The sequence below is a fragment of the Bipolaris victoriae genome (genome assembly GCF_000527765.1).
Source record: "Bipolaris victoriae FI3 unplaced genomic scaffold scaffold_81, whole genome shotgun sequence".
Classification (NCBI taxonomy): Eukaryota; Fungi; Ascomycota; class Dothideomycetes; order Pleosporales; family Pleosporaceae; genus Bipolaris; species Bipolaris victoriae.
Genome location: NW_014575311.1, coordinates 1 through 16738, shown reverse-complemented (window position 1 = coordinate 16738; position 16738 = coordinate 1). Strand labels below are relative to the sequence as shown.

General features: G+C 51.0%; 5 protein-coding genes across 5 annotated transcripts; 3 read left to right on the top strand and 2 right to left on the bottom strand.

Annotated features, from left to right (window-relative positions):
* Positions 1-3566: 3566 nt before the first annotated feature.
* On the bottom strand, positions 3567-3871 carry COCVIDRAFT_106867 (hypothetical protein; the record flags this gene model as incomplete). Its single annotated transcript, XM_014698236.1, has 2 exons — positions 3567-3720; positions 3780-3871. 2 exons carry the CDS (start codon positions 3869-3871, stop codon positions 3567-3569), a joined length of 246 nt encoding a protein of 81 aa, XP_014553722.1.
* Positions 3872-8192: 4321 nt separating this feature from the next.
* Positions 8193-9546, bottom strand: COCVIDRAFT_29080 (hypothetical protein; the record flags this gene model as incomplete). Its single annotated transcript, XM_014698235.1, has 2 exons — positions 8193-8307; positions 8363-9546. The coding sequence occupies 2 exons, from the start codon at positions 9544-9546 to the stop codon at positions 8193-8195; spliced, it is 1299 nt and encodes a 432-aa protein (XP_014553721.1).
* A 418-nt stretch (positions 9547-9964) lies between these two features.
* On the top strand, positions 9965-12107 carry COCVIDRAFT_18402 (hypothetical protein; the record flags this gene model as incomplete). The annotated part of the gene is made up of 4 exons (XM_014698224.1): positions 9965-10033; positions 10102-11571; positions 11621-11839; positions 11892-12107. 4 exons carry the CDS (start codon positions 9965-9967, stop codon positions 12105-12107), a joined length of 1974 nt encoding a protein of 657 aa, XP_014553710.1.
* Positions 12108-13526: 1419 nt separating this feature from the next.
* COCVIDRAFT_106921 (hypothetical protein) lies at positions 13527-14993 on the top strand (the record flags this gene model as incomplete). Its single annotated transcript, XM_014698234.1, has 2 exons — positions 13527-13633; positions 13814-14993. The coding sequence occupies 2 exons, from the start codon at positions 13527-13529 to the stop codon at positions 14991-14993; spliced, it is 1287 nt and encodes a 428-aa protein (XP_014553720.1).
* A 216-nt stretch (positions 14994-15209) lies between these two features.
* Positions 15210-16143, top strand: COCVIDRAFT_40250 (hypothetical protein; the record flags this gene model as incomplete). The annotated part of the gene is made up of 2 exons (XM_014698233.1): positions 15210-15285; positions 15335-16143. The coding sequence occupies 2 exons, from the start codon at positions 15210-15212 to the stop codon at positions 16141-16143; spliced, it is 885 nt and encodes a 294-aa protein (XP_014553719.1).
* Positions 16144-16738: the final 595 nt, after the last annotated feature.

Below are 16738 nucleotides of genomic sequence, written 5' to 3'. Positions count from 1 at the left end.
GGAAGTAGCCGTGCGCCACACCAACTATGTGCGCATACTGCATGCATACACGGGCGCGTTGCGGTTATTACCGAAGATTGATTCATTGATGATGACACTGTGGGCGAGAAAGTGAGCAAGCGACAGCCCTCATTTTTTTTTAACCCTTTCCCAAGCACCAGGATCATGGTCAGATTATCCAATGCCTCTCGTGAGCGCGCTCGGGGTGTGGCATGGTGGACCGGCTATGTACCAATCACATTTACCCCCGTTATGTATACACCCCGGGCTGCTGCAGGATATTATAGATAGTGTGAGAGGGCGTCGTCTGTGCCAAGCTTGAGGTTGCGTCAGCGGAGTAATTGTTAGATGGTTTTTGGTGCTAAATACGTTATATGGTTGGGGGTGGTTGATGCGGAATTAGAGGCGCGCGCCGGGGTGTAGGTAAGTATTCAATGCCTCGAGACCCAGGTAGTAGAGGGGTCCAACGAAGAAAAAAAAGCGAGCGAGGTAGTTGAAAAAAAAGGAAAATTAATCAACGTCCGCGGCGGGATCTGCGTGGTTGCTGTTGTTGTTTTTTTTCTTCCCGGTAGTTTGGTGCCAAAAAGCCTCAGGTTATCACCACTCTGCTGTTTCTCTGCGCTGCTTTTTCCTTGTATCTAGCGTGTATACGAATTCACCGTGGGATAGAACGTGGGGGGGAATGATTATCTTTTTGCTTCGGACAAAAAGAAAAGACTCGGCACACACACACTCGTAAATGCCGTAAGCAATTCCTTTTTTTTCATATGATAATACACGGGGTCCGGATCTTTTTCTTCACCTTCCATCATCCCCCGCCCCCTCCTCCTCCTCTTCTCCGAGGGAGACAGCATCGAAATTACCCCATGTTCGTCGAGTAGTTGTGTAAGGTACTTTAATGGGGTATGTAGGGGGAGTAATTCGATGATGATCTTTTTTTCCCTTTTCGCGGGATACAGCCCAATGCAGGAAAATATGTACGCTTAAATACGTTATTGGGGATTGTGATTGGGGATTGTTTTGGACGAATGCGTAGTATGACGGGGGAAGAGGTTGATCCCCTCAATATCACGCTCAAGCACCTCGTATTCCTTGCGTTGCTCGCTTCATTTTTTGTCGTTCCCCCTGTCGCATCGCACGCGTCATCCTAGGCTAAAAATGCAGCATCGCTGGCAGACATTTTGGCTGCCATTTTTGGGGGGGGTTCCCGACTAGTAGAGTTGCAGCAGTGACATTTTCGCGCGATTTGCAGAATAAGTTGGACTAAGGTACTTCGGCGAAGTGGAGTATTCGTGAAATATGCAAGGGGGGGGGGGGGTTATTCCTTTTTTTTGTGTACATGTTGCTTTGTTTTTGAACACTACGGGAGGAGACTAAGTTGTGGTATTACTGGGATGTGCGATGGTTTATGGTGATTGGTATGGACACGTGTATGCGTATGCTAGGTGTAGGGGAATGCGAGAGCGAGAATGGAGAATGGGGAAGAACAAAAGGGGAAATGTGTTTTTTGGCGAGGCCGGACGTCTCTGGTAGAATGAAGTGGGGGTTGTATGTGGGTGTAGGTATGTGGATGGGTGGGGAGCAGTGTTTCGAGGTGGAGTCCCGATCTCGAGGTTGATCGGGGAAGGGGGAGTGAAATTTTTGGTAATTGTAGGGGTAGGGGAGGTGGAGGTGGAGGTGGATGTGTAGGTGGGTAATACTAGTGGGGTGATGTTTTGGGTTACGATAGGAGAACCATGTGATATTGAATGACTGTGCACAGTACGCACTAAGCACCCATGTTGTCTATCTGATTGTCTGATAGCGATGTTTGGTCGTGATGCAGTCAGTGATCTTGCATGACCTAGGTAGTCTGGTCAGCAGCGTAAAAGGTAATGCAGTCAGCCTGTTTTTCCTTCAATCATAAGATGACGAGGTCAAAATCTTGGTTTACCCCTTTTCGAAATTTTCTTCTAACCTAGATTTACCGATTGGATACGTACAGATATCTCATGTTTGTAGTCTTACTTTGAGTCAGCAATGGCCTTATATGCGTGAGATGGACTCGGCACAGAGTGCCGTGTAACTGTAGTTGTAACTATAGATGTTGTCGTACAAAATATTTCCTGGCGTGTATCCGCGCTTGTGCTACATGAATTCTTTTACCATCGCACATCCAAGGTACAGGTGTAACTATGTATACGTAGAGTTGGTGTTACAGATACATGGTATGCCAGGATACACAGAGCGCTTCGCTTACCTCGTGTTTGCAGTTGTGACTTGTAGTACACCGTTTTTTCTTGTCCAGACGATAAGGACCAAACGGGAAGGTGACGTATCGGGACGGGTTTCTGGAGAGGAGAGCCATAAGTTGTGCTTTTCTAGGAGCGTGTAGGTAAGGTTGCACAATACACGAGATGAGTTTTGCAAAGAGCATAGTGATGGTAGCCCACTGCAAAGTGACGGATAGAGCAGTTGAATATAATGTGATATTGCTGTGCAGAAAATTGGCAAAGATCCCTGACTTGAATTCCTCCAGAGAACAATCTGGAAATAGAGAAAGTAAAGTAATGTGATGTGTTAAGCTGCGAAGAGGATTAATTTTCATGATAACTCATATATCAATTGATTCGAGCTATCTGAAATGGCTAGATACGGTGTTGATGCAGTTTTCAATCAAGGAAGAATGAATAAAAACCCTTCGATCCTAAAACTTGGACACTTCTTTCTGCGTCTCGGAAGTTGTAAAGAGGTTGCTTTTGATGCTAAATTCAGTATACACGATCCCATAAAGGTGCAGTTATCAGGCAAGGAAAGACTTCCAAGAAAATCTGTTCGGCACCAAAACCTAAAACTTCCTGTTGCAGTGTCAGAAGTGAAAGATATAATTTTCTCTAAAACAGAGAAAAAAGAGAGTTCCTAGTTCGTGATCTTTGATGGAGATGAGAGAGAGAAGGATATACACACTTGTCTAGGCTACCCTCACAGTAACATTACGTCGCGTTTTCAATGGGTTGAAAATTCGAGGGCGCATGGACTGTTCTGTATCAATGTAGACGCATAGTGGTTAGACAATAAGAATCTCTATGTACAAGATGTGCTGCGCCGTATTAAAAAGAGATTGTAAGTAGATTTGGCAGAGAAGACCATTCTTCACCGCTATGAAAGAAAATGGACAAGTTCTGTGAGCTATTTTGGAGAAATAAGGTCGATTCTATGAGTGGGTAAAGATGGAGCATGGGGCTGGTGATCATGATGGTAGACGATAAAGTGTTGGGTCAAAAATGTGAGTTGTGAAAAGAAGACGTTGCACTCAGAGATGCGATGAAAGCAGACTCTTCCGCAGTATTTCTTCTCTTACGTACGACCATAGACACTCCATGTCAATCTCGCTGTTTGACCGGCATGTGCGATTCACTAATCCGTTCGACTCTTGCACCTATGCGGAATAATCTTCACACCCGTTTCCATATTGGTTGCCAAACACTCTGAAATCTCATTTTGATTGATCGTTCTGTGTGGTAGAGGTATATACAATCCCACAGCAACGGAACCCGAAGCAACCGGTACGCCTGAATGTGCAAGTCTTATGCGTGGTCATCGTGATGTCCCTTGTCCTGGAAGAAGAGCTGCTCAGCAACAACATATCCGGCAAAGGCAACAGTCGCTATGCCGAGGCCGGGGAAGGAGCCCTTAAAACGGTTGAAGCGGGTGAAGGGACCGGTGTATCGCCATTGCTCACTAGCTGGGGCATGAGTATACGGTGCAGCACATATATAAGGTGGGCATTCAAGACGTACTATCGCGCCCAGGGGTCGCCCTTTGTGCCGTTAGCAGCGGCGGCGGCGAACTTCTTAGGGTCAAAGCCGGTGATGGAGGGGCGTGGTGCCATTGTGAAGATGCTGCTGCAGTCAGGAATTGCTGGATTCTGATACACCAATTGAGGCCGCGCGAAGCAAGTTAACGTACTGAATGGGCCGCGAGAGATGGTCGACAAGGGAAAAGGCGGTCGCGGTCGCGGAGGCTGTTGGCGTCACGTCCGCGAAGCCGTTGGTGGTCGCATCTGGCTCAGTCTTGGCGGCCATCATGGCGCACGGCCGCCGCCTATGGGTTACGGACATCCTCCCCACACCATTCATTCACTCTCACCACGCACTATCGCTACCACACGCATCTTGCACACCCTGCACACGCCTTAATTGCTTTAAATCTCTCTAAGAGTCTGGAAAAGACCCCCCGACCACCGCTCGTTCGCGTCATTAACCCCAGTGTCGCCCACTCGCCGTTTCACTACGCCTCCACTTGTACGCTCGCGCCCGTCGCAGCAACAGCTACACTTTGCCCACCATGCCGCCTCACGGGGGCCGGTTTCCCGGCCATAATCTCTCCAACCCATTCGCACATCTCTCCGGTCCAATGCCCCAGCAACAACAGCCACTGCACCAACATCAGCAACAACAGCAACAGCAGCAGCAACAGAACATGCAGCACTTTGGTGCGGGCAACCAGGCCACCAGCCTGAACCTCTTCGGCCAGCACCAGGGCGGGTTTCAGTCGAATGCTGGCCTGGGTGGCGGTTTGGGAGGCGCGGGTCTGGGGGCAGCAGCAGCCATTGGCGGGGCAGGTGGAGGCACTGGACTCGACGGACACGAGGCGCGCATGCGGTTTGCCCATGGTGCTCAAATACAGGAAAATGCAGCCCGTGGACACGATGGTACCAAGGGCATTGCGGGCCAGCGCATACGCCAGGTCTGGCGGTCAAACCTGCATCAGGAAATGGATATGCTACGCACCCTCATTGACCAGTATCCATACATTAGCATGGTCAGTATGCTATTTCATTGCAACACCTTGCGACTGCTGTGCTACCAGAGTCGCTTCTAATACTTCCTAAGTCTTGTACCAGTGGTGGTTCCATGGCTTCGTTTCTTGGGGTAGTTTCCATTCTACCCCTTTCTCCTAATCCTGCACACACAATGCTCACTCTACAAATAGGACACCGAGTTCCCCGGTGTTGTTGCGCGACCTATCGGAGACTTCAACTCGAAAGCATCATACCACTATCAAACCGTTCGCTGCAATGTCGACCTGCTCAAGATCATCCAACTGGGCGTCACCCTCTTCAACGTTCAAGGCGACGTTCCCCCAACACATCTCGACACAAATACTCTGACCTACAAGCCCAAGTCTTTTCAAAGATATTCAAATAACATTATCCCTTGCCCTTGTACATGGTCCTTTAACTTCCAGTTCTCCCTCGAAGACGACATGTACAACGAAGAGTCGATCCAGATGCTGAAGAAGTCGGGAGCTGATTTCGAAAAGCACCGCGATCAGGGCATTGACCCACAAGAGTTTGGCTCGTTACTCACAACATCTGGAATGACCCTGTCAGAGGACGTCAACTGGATATCATTTCACTCGGGTTATGATTTTGCATATATGCTCAAGATGCTTACGTCTAAGCCGCTACCGGAGGATGAGGACACGTATCGCAAGCTTGTTAACGTATTCTTCCCCAAACTTCTTGATGTCAAGTATCTCTGGCGACATGCAAACAACCTGGTTAGGCGCGGTGTCATTGGCGCCACAGCGACCAACATACTCAACAACTTGGGCACAAAGTCTGGTCTCCAAGATCTTGCTGATGAGCTCGGCTGTCAGCGCATCGGTAACTCACATACAGCTGGTTCAGATGCTTGGTTGACAGGAGTTGTATTCTGGGAGATGAGGAAGAAGATTTTTGATGGATCCGTTCCCGACGAAATGAGCGGCCACATGTGGGGCCTTACCGGCGTTGGAGCCCCAGCCAGCGCAGCTGCTCAAGCTGCTGTACTCGCCGCGCAGGGCGCATCACAGGGCTTGTCTGGCTTCCAGCAAGGCGTCAACAATACGTTCTACCCTGGAAACGCACGACATGGTGTCGATGGACCTAGTACACCTACCAACCACCCCGCAGGTCTTGCATCCAATACACCAGGACCAACTGGCATGATGACTCCTGGAGCTTACAGCGGATATGGCAACAAATAGAATGGTCGCCAAGGCGACAGAGGCAGGGGGTCTGGCAGTCGCCGTCACCGTCACGGTTGTGGTTACGGCTATAGTCACGAATATAGTCATGTATATGACTGTTGGGATGGCCTTGGTTATGGACCTGAGTATGGCCCTGGCCCCGGACTTGGCTACTGCTATGGCTATGGCTATGATGGTTAGTGGCCTCCTTCTCAGCCCTTAGATTGGCAATAATTTGCCTAGACGACATGCCTATCATCCACGATACTATGACGAGTCAGCCTCTGGGGTACCCAGTGTTATTATATCTTTCTTTCCCTTTGTCAAAGTGGGTGGTTGGTATAAAAAAGGGGTGGGTCTTCAAGGTCTATTCATGACCTTTGGCTGGGGCATGTACGATAGATACCCGGAGTAGTAGTGTTACTGTGTACTTGTACATTCGGAGTTTCTAGTTTTGTCTTTTTCACTGTGGGGCTGTTGTTTTTCATATCTGGCACAACAATGAGAGTACCTATTTCCATTTCTGAGTGTTTCCTTTTTGCTTAAACAAGAAAGTGAGGAATTGATATATAGGAGTCGAATTCAAGCATGTTAGGTGTGTCTCTGCCTGCACGTGAACGTACATAATATGTCGTTGTCTAATACGCACTCATTGGAAAAGTGGATACACAATATGATACGTTTTAAACAGTTGACAATCCCATGAGGCCCCATACCAATCCCAATCCCCCTTTCTCCCGTACATTCCCCCGTCTTAACAGCATTGTACTAATAATAGAGATAAATACACTACTTTTATGATAAGCTTGGTGTTCTCTGCTTCCTTTTCAATCGCATCTCTATTTCCACTCTGGGAAAACAAAGATAACGACGATAATAATGTCCGCTGCTCACATCTCTCTCTTATCTGCGGCATGCTCCCCAGCTCGTTTCCCAGAAAATACACAATCAGCTAGGGACAACTCACTAACATACGAATTCGAACAAATTCCTACAGCCGTCCTACCCGCAGCATAAAGTCCATCAACCTTCTTCTCACCAGCCAAAATCAGCCCTGTCCTACCATCAATACACAAGCCATCTAACGTCAACCCCCTGAAAACCTGCGCCCCCTCACTTTGCGGCGAAATATCAAACCATGAAACAGCGGTGTCAAAATTCGACTTCGGCACTCCTCCGTCTTACACATCGAATCCTTACCTCTCCCTCTCAATCGCATCGTTATACTCCCTAACCATCTCCTCTAACCCCCTCGCCGCAATCCCGAATTTCGCCGCCAACGCCCCCCAGCGACCCTGCTTTTCTATAACCCCCCATACATTCTATGAAAACGCTGTACCAAAATCAGACCAGAAGTCTATTCGAGAAGCCGCTGCTTTGCTTTCCAAGGGAAAAACAAAGTGTTTGAGATAGTTTGCTGGACTGTCCGCACCGGAAGTCGAAACATAAAGTAAGTGCAATCGCGTACTGCACGAGGCGCAAGCATAGTAGGATTGAGTGAGCGGATCGAGAGAAGTTAAACAGTTGCTGGTTCGTCCCTGTAGGTAGTCGCAAGTCGATGATACTGCGGAGAAGGGCGGATCTTACGGACCCCCATAGGTGTATTGTCTTTCGGGACATTCCTGTGTGAGAGGATGGCTGGATACGCTATACGGGTGGGTAGATGAAAGCAGGCATCCCCGTAAAGTAAACCATGAGCTATCAGAAAATCAGCCACTATTTGCATATGCAAAGTCTCACTCGTCTAGTGATGAGTTAGTGAAAGGCTTCACTAACTTGGATGCTTTTGATTGAGCCGCAAGGCTAGAATGCAGGTACTGGGGCAATATTGTTCATTATTTTGTGTCTACCTCCCAAGCGCCCTGTTGCACTCGGATATTCGTGACCCTGACTTGGACTGCGTTACATAACTCGAAAGTCAATCGGTCAATGTTAGAGATAAGAGGATGCCTGTATTCAAATACCCAGCTATGTGATCCACATAGCTCGGTCATCGCGCGCTTCTCGGAAATGCTATGTTCTATTAGGTAGACGAAGTCGCGCTCTAGTCGTACCAAACCAAAGCTAATAATGGCAATGTCGACACATGGATGCTGCTAAAAAAAATAGAATAAAGGTATAACATTGTTGATGCCGATATGCAAGCAAAGAGTCGTATAGGATCAACAGTGCTGGAAGGGAAAAATGTAGATGCCCTTCTACATGTTGAACCTCGTCCTTTGCTTGTCCATACGGCCTTTCCATTGCCACTCCTGGCCACTCTTGAACTGGATGCCGCGGTCTATTCTACGGAGCTTAAGCGTCATTCGGGGACTGGTAGTGCAACATTAGCAAGTTTTCTACAGAAGAAGAAATAACTATGACATACCCAATTTCTTGCATGCCCACTTTGACATCCTCAGCACCGGGAATTGGTTTTCCATCCGTGCCCAAAACAGGCTTTTCTGTCTCACGCTTATCACGGAAGACATAGCGGTGGCGGCGCACAAAGATGTAATCACGCTGATTATGAAGAGTAAGAACTTGACGGCCCTCAAGTTCAGGGAATGGAGGGAAGAGATTCTTGAAAAGCTGGGCGGTAAGGACACCGAGCGGAGTCTTGAAGTGATTGAGAATGAGCTCTGGATAGTGGCCTGTGTCATTTGCGTGACGGGGCAGTTTCTTGCCGTCGACCCAGTTGGAGACGCTGAAGTGAAAGTGGGGGCCGTTGGGGAGGTTGACAATGTCGAGGCCGTCGGGTTTCTTTTCGTGCTGGGCTTGCATGAGAATGACGAGCGCGGTGTAACCTCTTGCAGCTGCGAAGCCGGCGATCTCGCGGACACTGTATTTGTGTGCGTGTGCATGCTTTGTACGGCGGATGTATGTGCTATTGGGGAAGATGGAGGTGAGAACGTCGGCTTCCTTGTGCAGAGATGAGTTGATGCTGGTTGTAACGAGAATCTTTGGTTCCTCGTCGCTGGGATTGAATATAGAAGGGAACTTTTGCTTGAGGAATTCGGGCGATAGATCAAAGTTGGTAGTGGTGGAGGTTGCGGTGGGGCTGGGTGCGCGCTTGGAGGACTTGGAGGGCTTGGAGGAGGCGGCATCTGAGTCGAGGTCAGAATCGTCCGAGTCGAGGTCAGACTGAGAGTCGTCGAGCATGCTGTCTGCATCGTCTGAATTGGAGTCTTCTTCTTCGTTTTCGTCACTATCATCCATGGCCTCATCCCGCTTCTTCAGCTTGGCCAATGTGCCTTCCTCGTTGCCCTCTTCATCCTCATGCTCAACTTTTCTCCGTTTGGCTAACCGCTCCACGTCAATGGCCCAGCCCAGAGCATCCTCCTCGTCACCCACAGGCTCATCCCATACGCGCTTGCTGTCAATGGTGGCGGGTTTGTTGTTTGCTAGTCGCTCTTCGCGCAGCTCAGGATTCTTGTCTTCCTCGCGCTTGCGGCGCATTCGGGCATCTCGCTTCTCCGACTCGCGCGCCTTCTTGATGGACAGATGGGCGGCCTGGCGGCGAATCTTATTCTTGGGCTTGAAGCCGGACGCGACATTTTTGGGGGCCGTCATTGTGTAGGTGGTGGTGGTAGTAGTGGTGAAGGTCGTCGGCGTCGATTGCAGTTGGCGAGCCTGACAACTTTTCAGTGGGGCGGCGGCCGAAGCGTCTTTTCCGCAATCTTGGCGCGTCACCCACCGAGCCCACGCATCATGATTTGCACGTGCGGGCAATTCGACCAAAGAGCCAATGCCCTATAGACGGTCTGTCCTCGCAGTAAGCCAATTCTCCTCGTGGAAGCAGGGGAGAGCCTGATAATATATGCGCCGGTTCCAGGCTTTGCTGCGCGTCCCCCGCTCTGCATGGCGACCGTCTCTCCAGACAATAACTAGACGGGTACCTTGTGCCCCACCTCCGACTCATCCCACCACGCACTTCTCGACCACTCCACCCCTCTTCCGGTACAAGATTCCACAGCGCAAGACGCCCGCCATGCCGAGTGATACCACCACCTACAAGGGCAAGCCCTTTGAGCGCGCTGCTTTTGAGCAGCTCATGAAGGTAGGCTTGCACTACTACTGCCCCCGACCCTATCTGCACACTGCCTACTCACATGTTGCCAATTACAGCACAAATACTTCTACGCGCCCTCATTCGACATCTACGGCGGCGTTGCTGGTCTGTACGACTATGGCCCGCCTGGCTCTGCCCTCACCGACAACATTGTCGACATATGGCGCGAACACTTTGTGCTCGAGGAGGACATGCTCAAGGTCGAACCTACCATTCTCACCACACACGATGTCCTCAAGACCTCTGGTCACGTCGACAAGTTCGCCGACTGGATGTGCAAAGACCCCAAGACGGGTGAGATCTTCCGCGCCGACCACTTGGTCGAAGAGGTGCTTGAGGCCAGGCTAAAGGGCGATAAGGAGGCGCGTGGCCAAAAGGTTGAAGTCGAGGAGGAGGATCCCAAGAAGAAAAAGAAGAAGGTCAAGAACATTGCAGCCATCAAACTCGAGGACTCAATGGTCAAGGAGATCGAGGAGGTTCTGGCAAAGATTGACAACTACAACGGTGAGGAGCTGGGTCTTCTCATGAAGAAGTACGACATCCGAAACCCTGCCAACAACGGCGAGCTCCTGCCTCCCGTCGCCTTCAACCTCATGTTCCAGACTTCCATCGGTCCCTCGTCGAATCTGCCCGCTTATCTGCGACCAGAGACTGCCCAGGGACAGTTTGTAAACTTCCAGAAGCTGCTAGACCACAACATGCAGCAGATGCCTTTTGCGTCTGCCTCCATTGGCAAGTCTTTCCGTAACGAGATTTCGCCTCGCCAGGGTCTCCTGCGTGTACGCGAGTTCCTCATGGCCGAAATCGAGCATTTTGTCGACCCAGAGGGTGGCAAGAAGCACCCACGATTCAACGAGGTCAAGGATGTCGAACTTGAACTGCTCAACCGCGACGTCCAGCTTGCTGGCAAGACCACGGTCGAGACCACAAAGATTGGCAAGGCAGTTGAGACTGGCCTGGTCGACAACGAGACACTGGGTTACTTCCTGGCTCGCATCCAGCTCTTCCTCCTCAAGATTGGTGTCGATCCCAAGAAGATCCGCTTCAGGCAACACATGGCCAACGAGATGGCTCATTACGCAGCCGACTGCTGGGACGCCGAATTGCTCACATCGTACGGCTGGATCGAGTGTGTTGGCTGTGCTGACCGAAGCGCATACGACCTGTCTGTGCACATGAAGAAGACTGGTGCGCCTCTAATTGTCCGTGAGACAAGAAAGGAGCCGCTCAAGGTCGAGGAGTGGCAATGCGACATTGACAAGAAGAAGTTTGGTCCCAAGTTTAAGAAGGATGGAAAGGCTGTAGAAACCGCCATTGAGTCCCTGTCGCAGGATCTGCGCGAGAAGCTGTCCCTGGACTTGGAGAAGGAGGGCAAGATTGTCATTGATGTCCCCGAAGTTGCCGACGGCAAGGTCGAGGTGCCCAAGGAGCTCATCACAATCGAGAAGCGCACCCGGGTCGAGACGATGCGAGAATACACACCAAACGTCATTGAGCCGTCATTTGGTATTGGCCGTATCTTCTATGTAAGTGATCCCGTTGCGGAATGCAGGTATGCCTGGCTGACCGAATCAGGCACTGTGTGAACACGTCTACTGGACCCGTGAGCAGGACGAAGCCCGTGCTGTCCTCTCATTCCCTCCTGCGGTTGCACCGACAAAGGTGCTTATTGTGCCGCTCAGCTCAAACCCAGACTTTGATCCTTTTGTAAAGACACTGAAGGACAAACTTCGGAAGCTTGGTATCTCCAACCGAGTTGACGCGTCTGGTGCATCAATTGGCAAGCGCTATGCAGTAAGTCATGCCTCTCTAGTGAACAAATGATTGAGCTCTGACAGTGGTCTAGCGAAACGATGAGCTTGGTACCCCGCTTGGTATCACAATTGACTTCCAGTCAATCAAGGACAACACTTTCACCCTTCGAGACCGTGACACAACTGAGCAGGTCCGCTCGAGCTTAGACGACATTGCCCAGGCCATTTCCAACATTGTAAAGGGTGAAGAGACATGGTCAGATGTTGCCAAGCGCCTGCCCAAGTTTGAGGGCCAGGAGGTAGACTGAAGGCTGTGTTGAACCAATACTAGCAGTGATTCGCTTTATAAGTGCGGATTGCCGTCTCGTCTGCATGCATTGAAAGCCGAAAGCTGAATCCAAGGGTAACTCTTTGTGTGAAGGTAAAAAAAGCCAACAAATAGAGGCAATAGATCGTGTCGCATCCATGTAGATGATATGATGCCTTGGCTGGGACGAATACAGTGGACTGGTTGTGCTGTCAGGCTCTTGTTGTCCCACGTAATGTGATTGTGTGAGCAACCTGGTCCCTTTATTTTCTCCTCTAATCTAATCTGGAAGAAAACATGTCAAAAGAGTTCGCCCACGTCCATACGTGTCATGCACCCCGGGGTTGCGGGCTTGTGTTGGCCCGGCTGGGGGATGGAGAGTGGACGATTACCACGTCCGATGCAGTCTTCCCAGGATAAAGCCCGCGCCGCCACGAGTCAGGCCGCGGGAACTTGAACTCTCGACGTGAGATATAGGGAGTGGGAAATACGACGTGGGATTGTGGCCGTAGAAGGGAGCTGCTGAAAGCGGAATGCCAGCAGGCTTCCCTGGATAGAATGCATATGCGGCGGGTCCGTTTGCGACGAGATACAGACATGTAGTAGTAGATACGTACGTAGGTATGATGAAGGGGTTCTCGTGCTCTTCCGGGGGTTTGGTCCGGTGCATGCAGGTGTTGCCCTAGCCTCGAGACCCCGGGGGATGGGTAGTAGGGCAGCTGAGAGAGGCCGAAGACGGACCGGTGCAAACTCCTTGCTAGCAGCAGCCTGGGGTTGATGCAGCGGTCCTGGACCTCTTGGGCACCATGCATTGAGGCACCATGCTTCCGTGTATGTGCAGCCGTGGGGCTATGTGCGCCTCGGGCCATGACATGATGGAGCTCACACTGCCATGTAACGTCGCAATGGCCGTCCTCGGGTGCTTGTGCTCTGTCCTCGGAACAAAAGGTGAGTGTGGTGTGGTGGACATGTCGGCTCGCTGGCTCGCTGACTGATTGTCGGCAGCGTAGTACTTAGATACTAGACAGCACATAGAGTTCAGAGGACGGGGATTTGTCATGGAGGTGGTCAGACAGCGATGATCAGCAGAGCATGTCGGCATGGAAAGAGAGGGCAATGGACGTGGACCTTGTTGCCAGTCGCGGGCATGGCATGGATCCACGCTTCAAGTCTAGTACCTTCTGCAAGGCCCATATGTATACCCAGGCTGGATGCGCGCGCCCCCAACCAACATCAAGCGACCATCGCTTAGCAGACGCAACGTCAAGCTCTTGCACCAGCCTCTTTGGAAAGGGATCCATTGGCGTCGCGTACGTAAAGACGTCGCGGGCGCCCTCGCTCAACCTCACCATCGTCCTCCGCTCGACTTGCCCAACGAGACCCGTTCGGCCCCTCTGCAGCCTGTCGGCTTTCCGGCGCCATGGACGAGGGACCGCCACCACCCGAAGACGTGGTTGCCCCTCACGCAGGGCCTCCACTCAAACGCCCAAGAGCTGACTCGGACGATTCAGCCTCCATTGAGTCCATGTATGCCGCCGCTTCTCCTATGTTCCTCTCGTATCGCTGCATCCTTTGCTCTGCGCTGCCAACTGCCCGCATTCGACAGGGGCTCGAGCCCGCTGACGGCTAACCGGCTGCCCAACGGATCCTCCTCCATCATATCGCCACTCATCGCACATGAACCACAGCTGACAGTCGTTGCGATAGTCGCTCTGTTCGCACACTTGCCTCGGACGACCTCGACTATGTCCATGAAAATGGCCGCACATACGCCAATGAGTCGTACTATCTGCCCTGTGTCTACAAGCCCAACAACGACTTTGTGGAGCAGGATCGCTTATCCTTGCAACACGAGATCTTTGTCCGGGCACTCAAAGGAAAGTTGACAACCACAAAACTGCTACCTTCTACGCGCAGAATCCTCGATCTCGGCACGGGACCAGGCCACTGGGCCGTGTCCATGGCACAGCAATACCCCCGTGCAGAAGTCGTTGGAATAGACATTACCGAGTGGGACATTGAAACCACTGAAGCCACACTAGGCGAATCTGGAGTGACTTGGGAACTCGATGATCTCGACGTTTGGGGGCGAGAAATCCATGTCGACGATCTAATCGCCAAACTCGCAGAGCTGGACTTGGCAACCAACATGATCCACCGCGATCCAATCGAGTCTCCAAGAAAAATACACCAGGACACTGGACTAAGCGATGCCGCCACAAGTCCGTCAAATCTATCAGAAGAATCCCTCACAATTGACTTGACTTCCTTGAATCCTAAGTCGGAACCAGGTTGGCATTTCAGCGATACGTTTGAGCTGATCCACCTGCGAAATATGAAAGGAACCTTTACCCACTGGGAAGGCGTCTACGAAGAGATATATAAGAGTCTCTCGCCTGGCGGATGGGTAGAGTTGGCAGACTGGGACTTGGGCCAAGTACCCCTTGGCCCCGGCGACAAGGTTGTAATGCCCACCCTGCGCAAGTTATACGTCGCTTTTATGGAGGCGTCTTTCCGATCTGGACGGCCCCTGGGTCTTTTCTACATGCATCACAGTTATCTTGAAGAGGCGGGATTCGTGGACATACAAACAACCCATGTCAATGTGCCTGTGGGGCAGTGGGTAGACGACGAGGCGCAGAAATCCCTAGGCAAGATGATGTTTGTACTTGGCATGGAAATTTTCGAGCCTGTTTGCCTGCGTCTCCTGACGCGGTGGGGCAGTAAGAACAAAGTGTGGACTGAAGACGAAGTGAGGGCGGATGTGCGGTTGGCACAGCAGGAGATTAAAGATTATGTCGAGCGTTCAGAGCGCGGCGAGGTAGAAGGCTGGTGTGCGAGTTTCAAGTGGATTACTGCAAGAAAGAGTTGGCATGCTGACAAGTGAGGGGTATTGTTGGTATCTTGGATAAATGGGAGGAATCTTTTTATTATGCATCATTGGACAATGGACGGGCGGCATTAGTCGAGTTGATTTTCGTTGGCTTGCATGTGTGTCACTGAGCCGGAAGGTGGAGCCGTAGCATCGACATATAATGATGATGACCAGCCATATCATCTATCTTTTTTTTGCATCCATACCAGATCTATGTTCCATACCAATATGTCAACAGAACTTTCGGCGACTGCGCTCTTCAATGTCAAAGGCATTGTTGCGGTCATAACAGGAGGCGGGTCAGGTAGTCCGCGCTTGGTTAACATGGCTGGACTCGGCGCTGAGCTCTGCAGGTATCGGTCTGATGATGACAAAAGCGCTGGCTGCAAACGGCGCACACCGAATCTACATAGTCGGTCGTCGAGAAGACGTTTTGCGCGACGCCGCCAATAGTATCGACCCAAACGTCGTCATACCATTACCTGGAGACATAACCTCTCAAGACTCGCTGCTCGGAATCGCCGCAAAGATTGAATCCGAAATAGGCTATGTAAATCTCGTCATTGCAAACGCAGGCATCATGGGCCCAAGACCACTCAAAGCCGCACCAGGCAACCCATTACCCTCAATCAGCGAGTACCAAGCGCACGCCCTCCAGAGCCCTATGCAAGATTTCACACAAACCTACGCTGTAAACGTAACAGGTGTCTACTACACCGCCCTAGCCTTCCTCACCCTCCTCGACGCCGGCAACACAAAAGCCAACTTCTGTGCCGGCGTGCGCTCCCAAATCATCGCCATCTCCAGCATCGGCGGCTTCTCTCGTCTCGCAGGCGCCTCGTTCGCATACAACAGCAGCAAAGCCGCCGTCACGCACATGATGAAGATGCTCGCTACATCACTCGTTCCCTATCGCATCCGCTGCAACGTGCTGGCTCCCGGCATTTTTCCGTCGGACATGACGACAGGCATTATTGGGGGGTTGAATCCGCAGCACAGCGAGATGTTGGATAAGAGTGTTATTCCTGCCGAGAGGACGGGTTGCGAGCAGGATATTGCGGGGGCGGTGCTGTGGATGGCGGGGTTGGCGGGGTCGTATTTGAATGGGAGTGTGGTTGTGGTTGATGGGGGGAGATTGGGCATGTTGACGTCTACGTACTAAGAGACATTGTTTTTTCTTTTTCTATTTCTTCTAGATATTCTAGTCTTGCATTGAAATTGTAGATCTAGAAAATAATAGTGAAATGAAATTTAAGAAGAGTGACTACGTTACTATTCACACCCCCCCCCCTTCCTTCCCCTCATCTCATCCTCGACAAGACGATCCCGTGCGCTAACTCTGTACTAGCGGAAGCGGCCCGTGCCATGCCTGCCCGTTTGCGGAGTTGAAGCCACACCTCCGAAAGCCCGCCACGACTACTCGAACTTGTTTTCTCCTACTCGATGCGCGCATGCTCGTTCGCCCACGCCAAACATGCCTGCACAACCGCACAGGCTTAATTCCAATGATCTGGTCAACTCGCCGGGTTTTCTCGGTGCAGCAGCCCGCTTCTGGCAGGTGTGTGTGTGTTTTTGTGTTGCGCTGTCTTTAGCACATGTTTTTTTTAAACAAAATAACTAATGGAGCCTGTTTTTCGGCTACAAGTAGCGCTCGTATGCTTCAGATTATGTAGGCATCGCTATTTTATTGTGCGGCTATATTCCGGTACGTTATGCAAGAAAGAGGAAGAAGAAGAAGAAGAAGAAGAAGAAGAAGA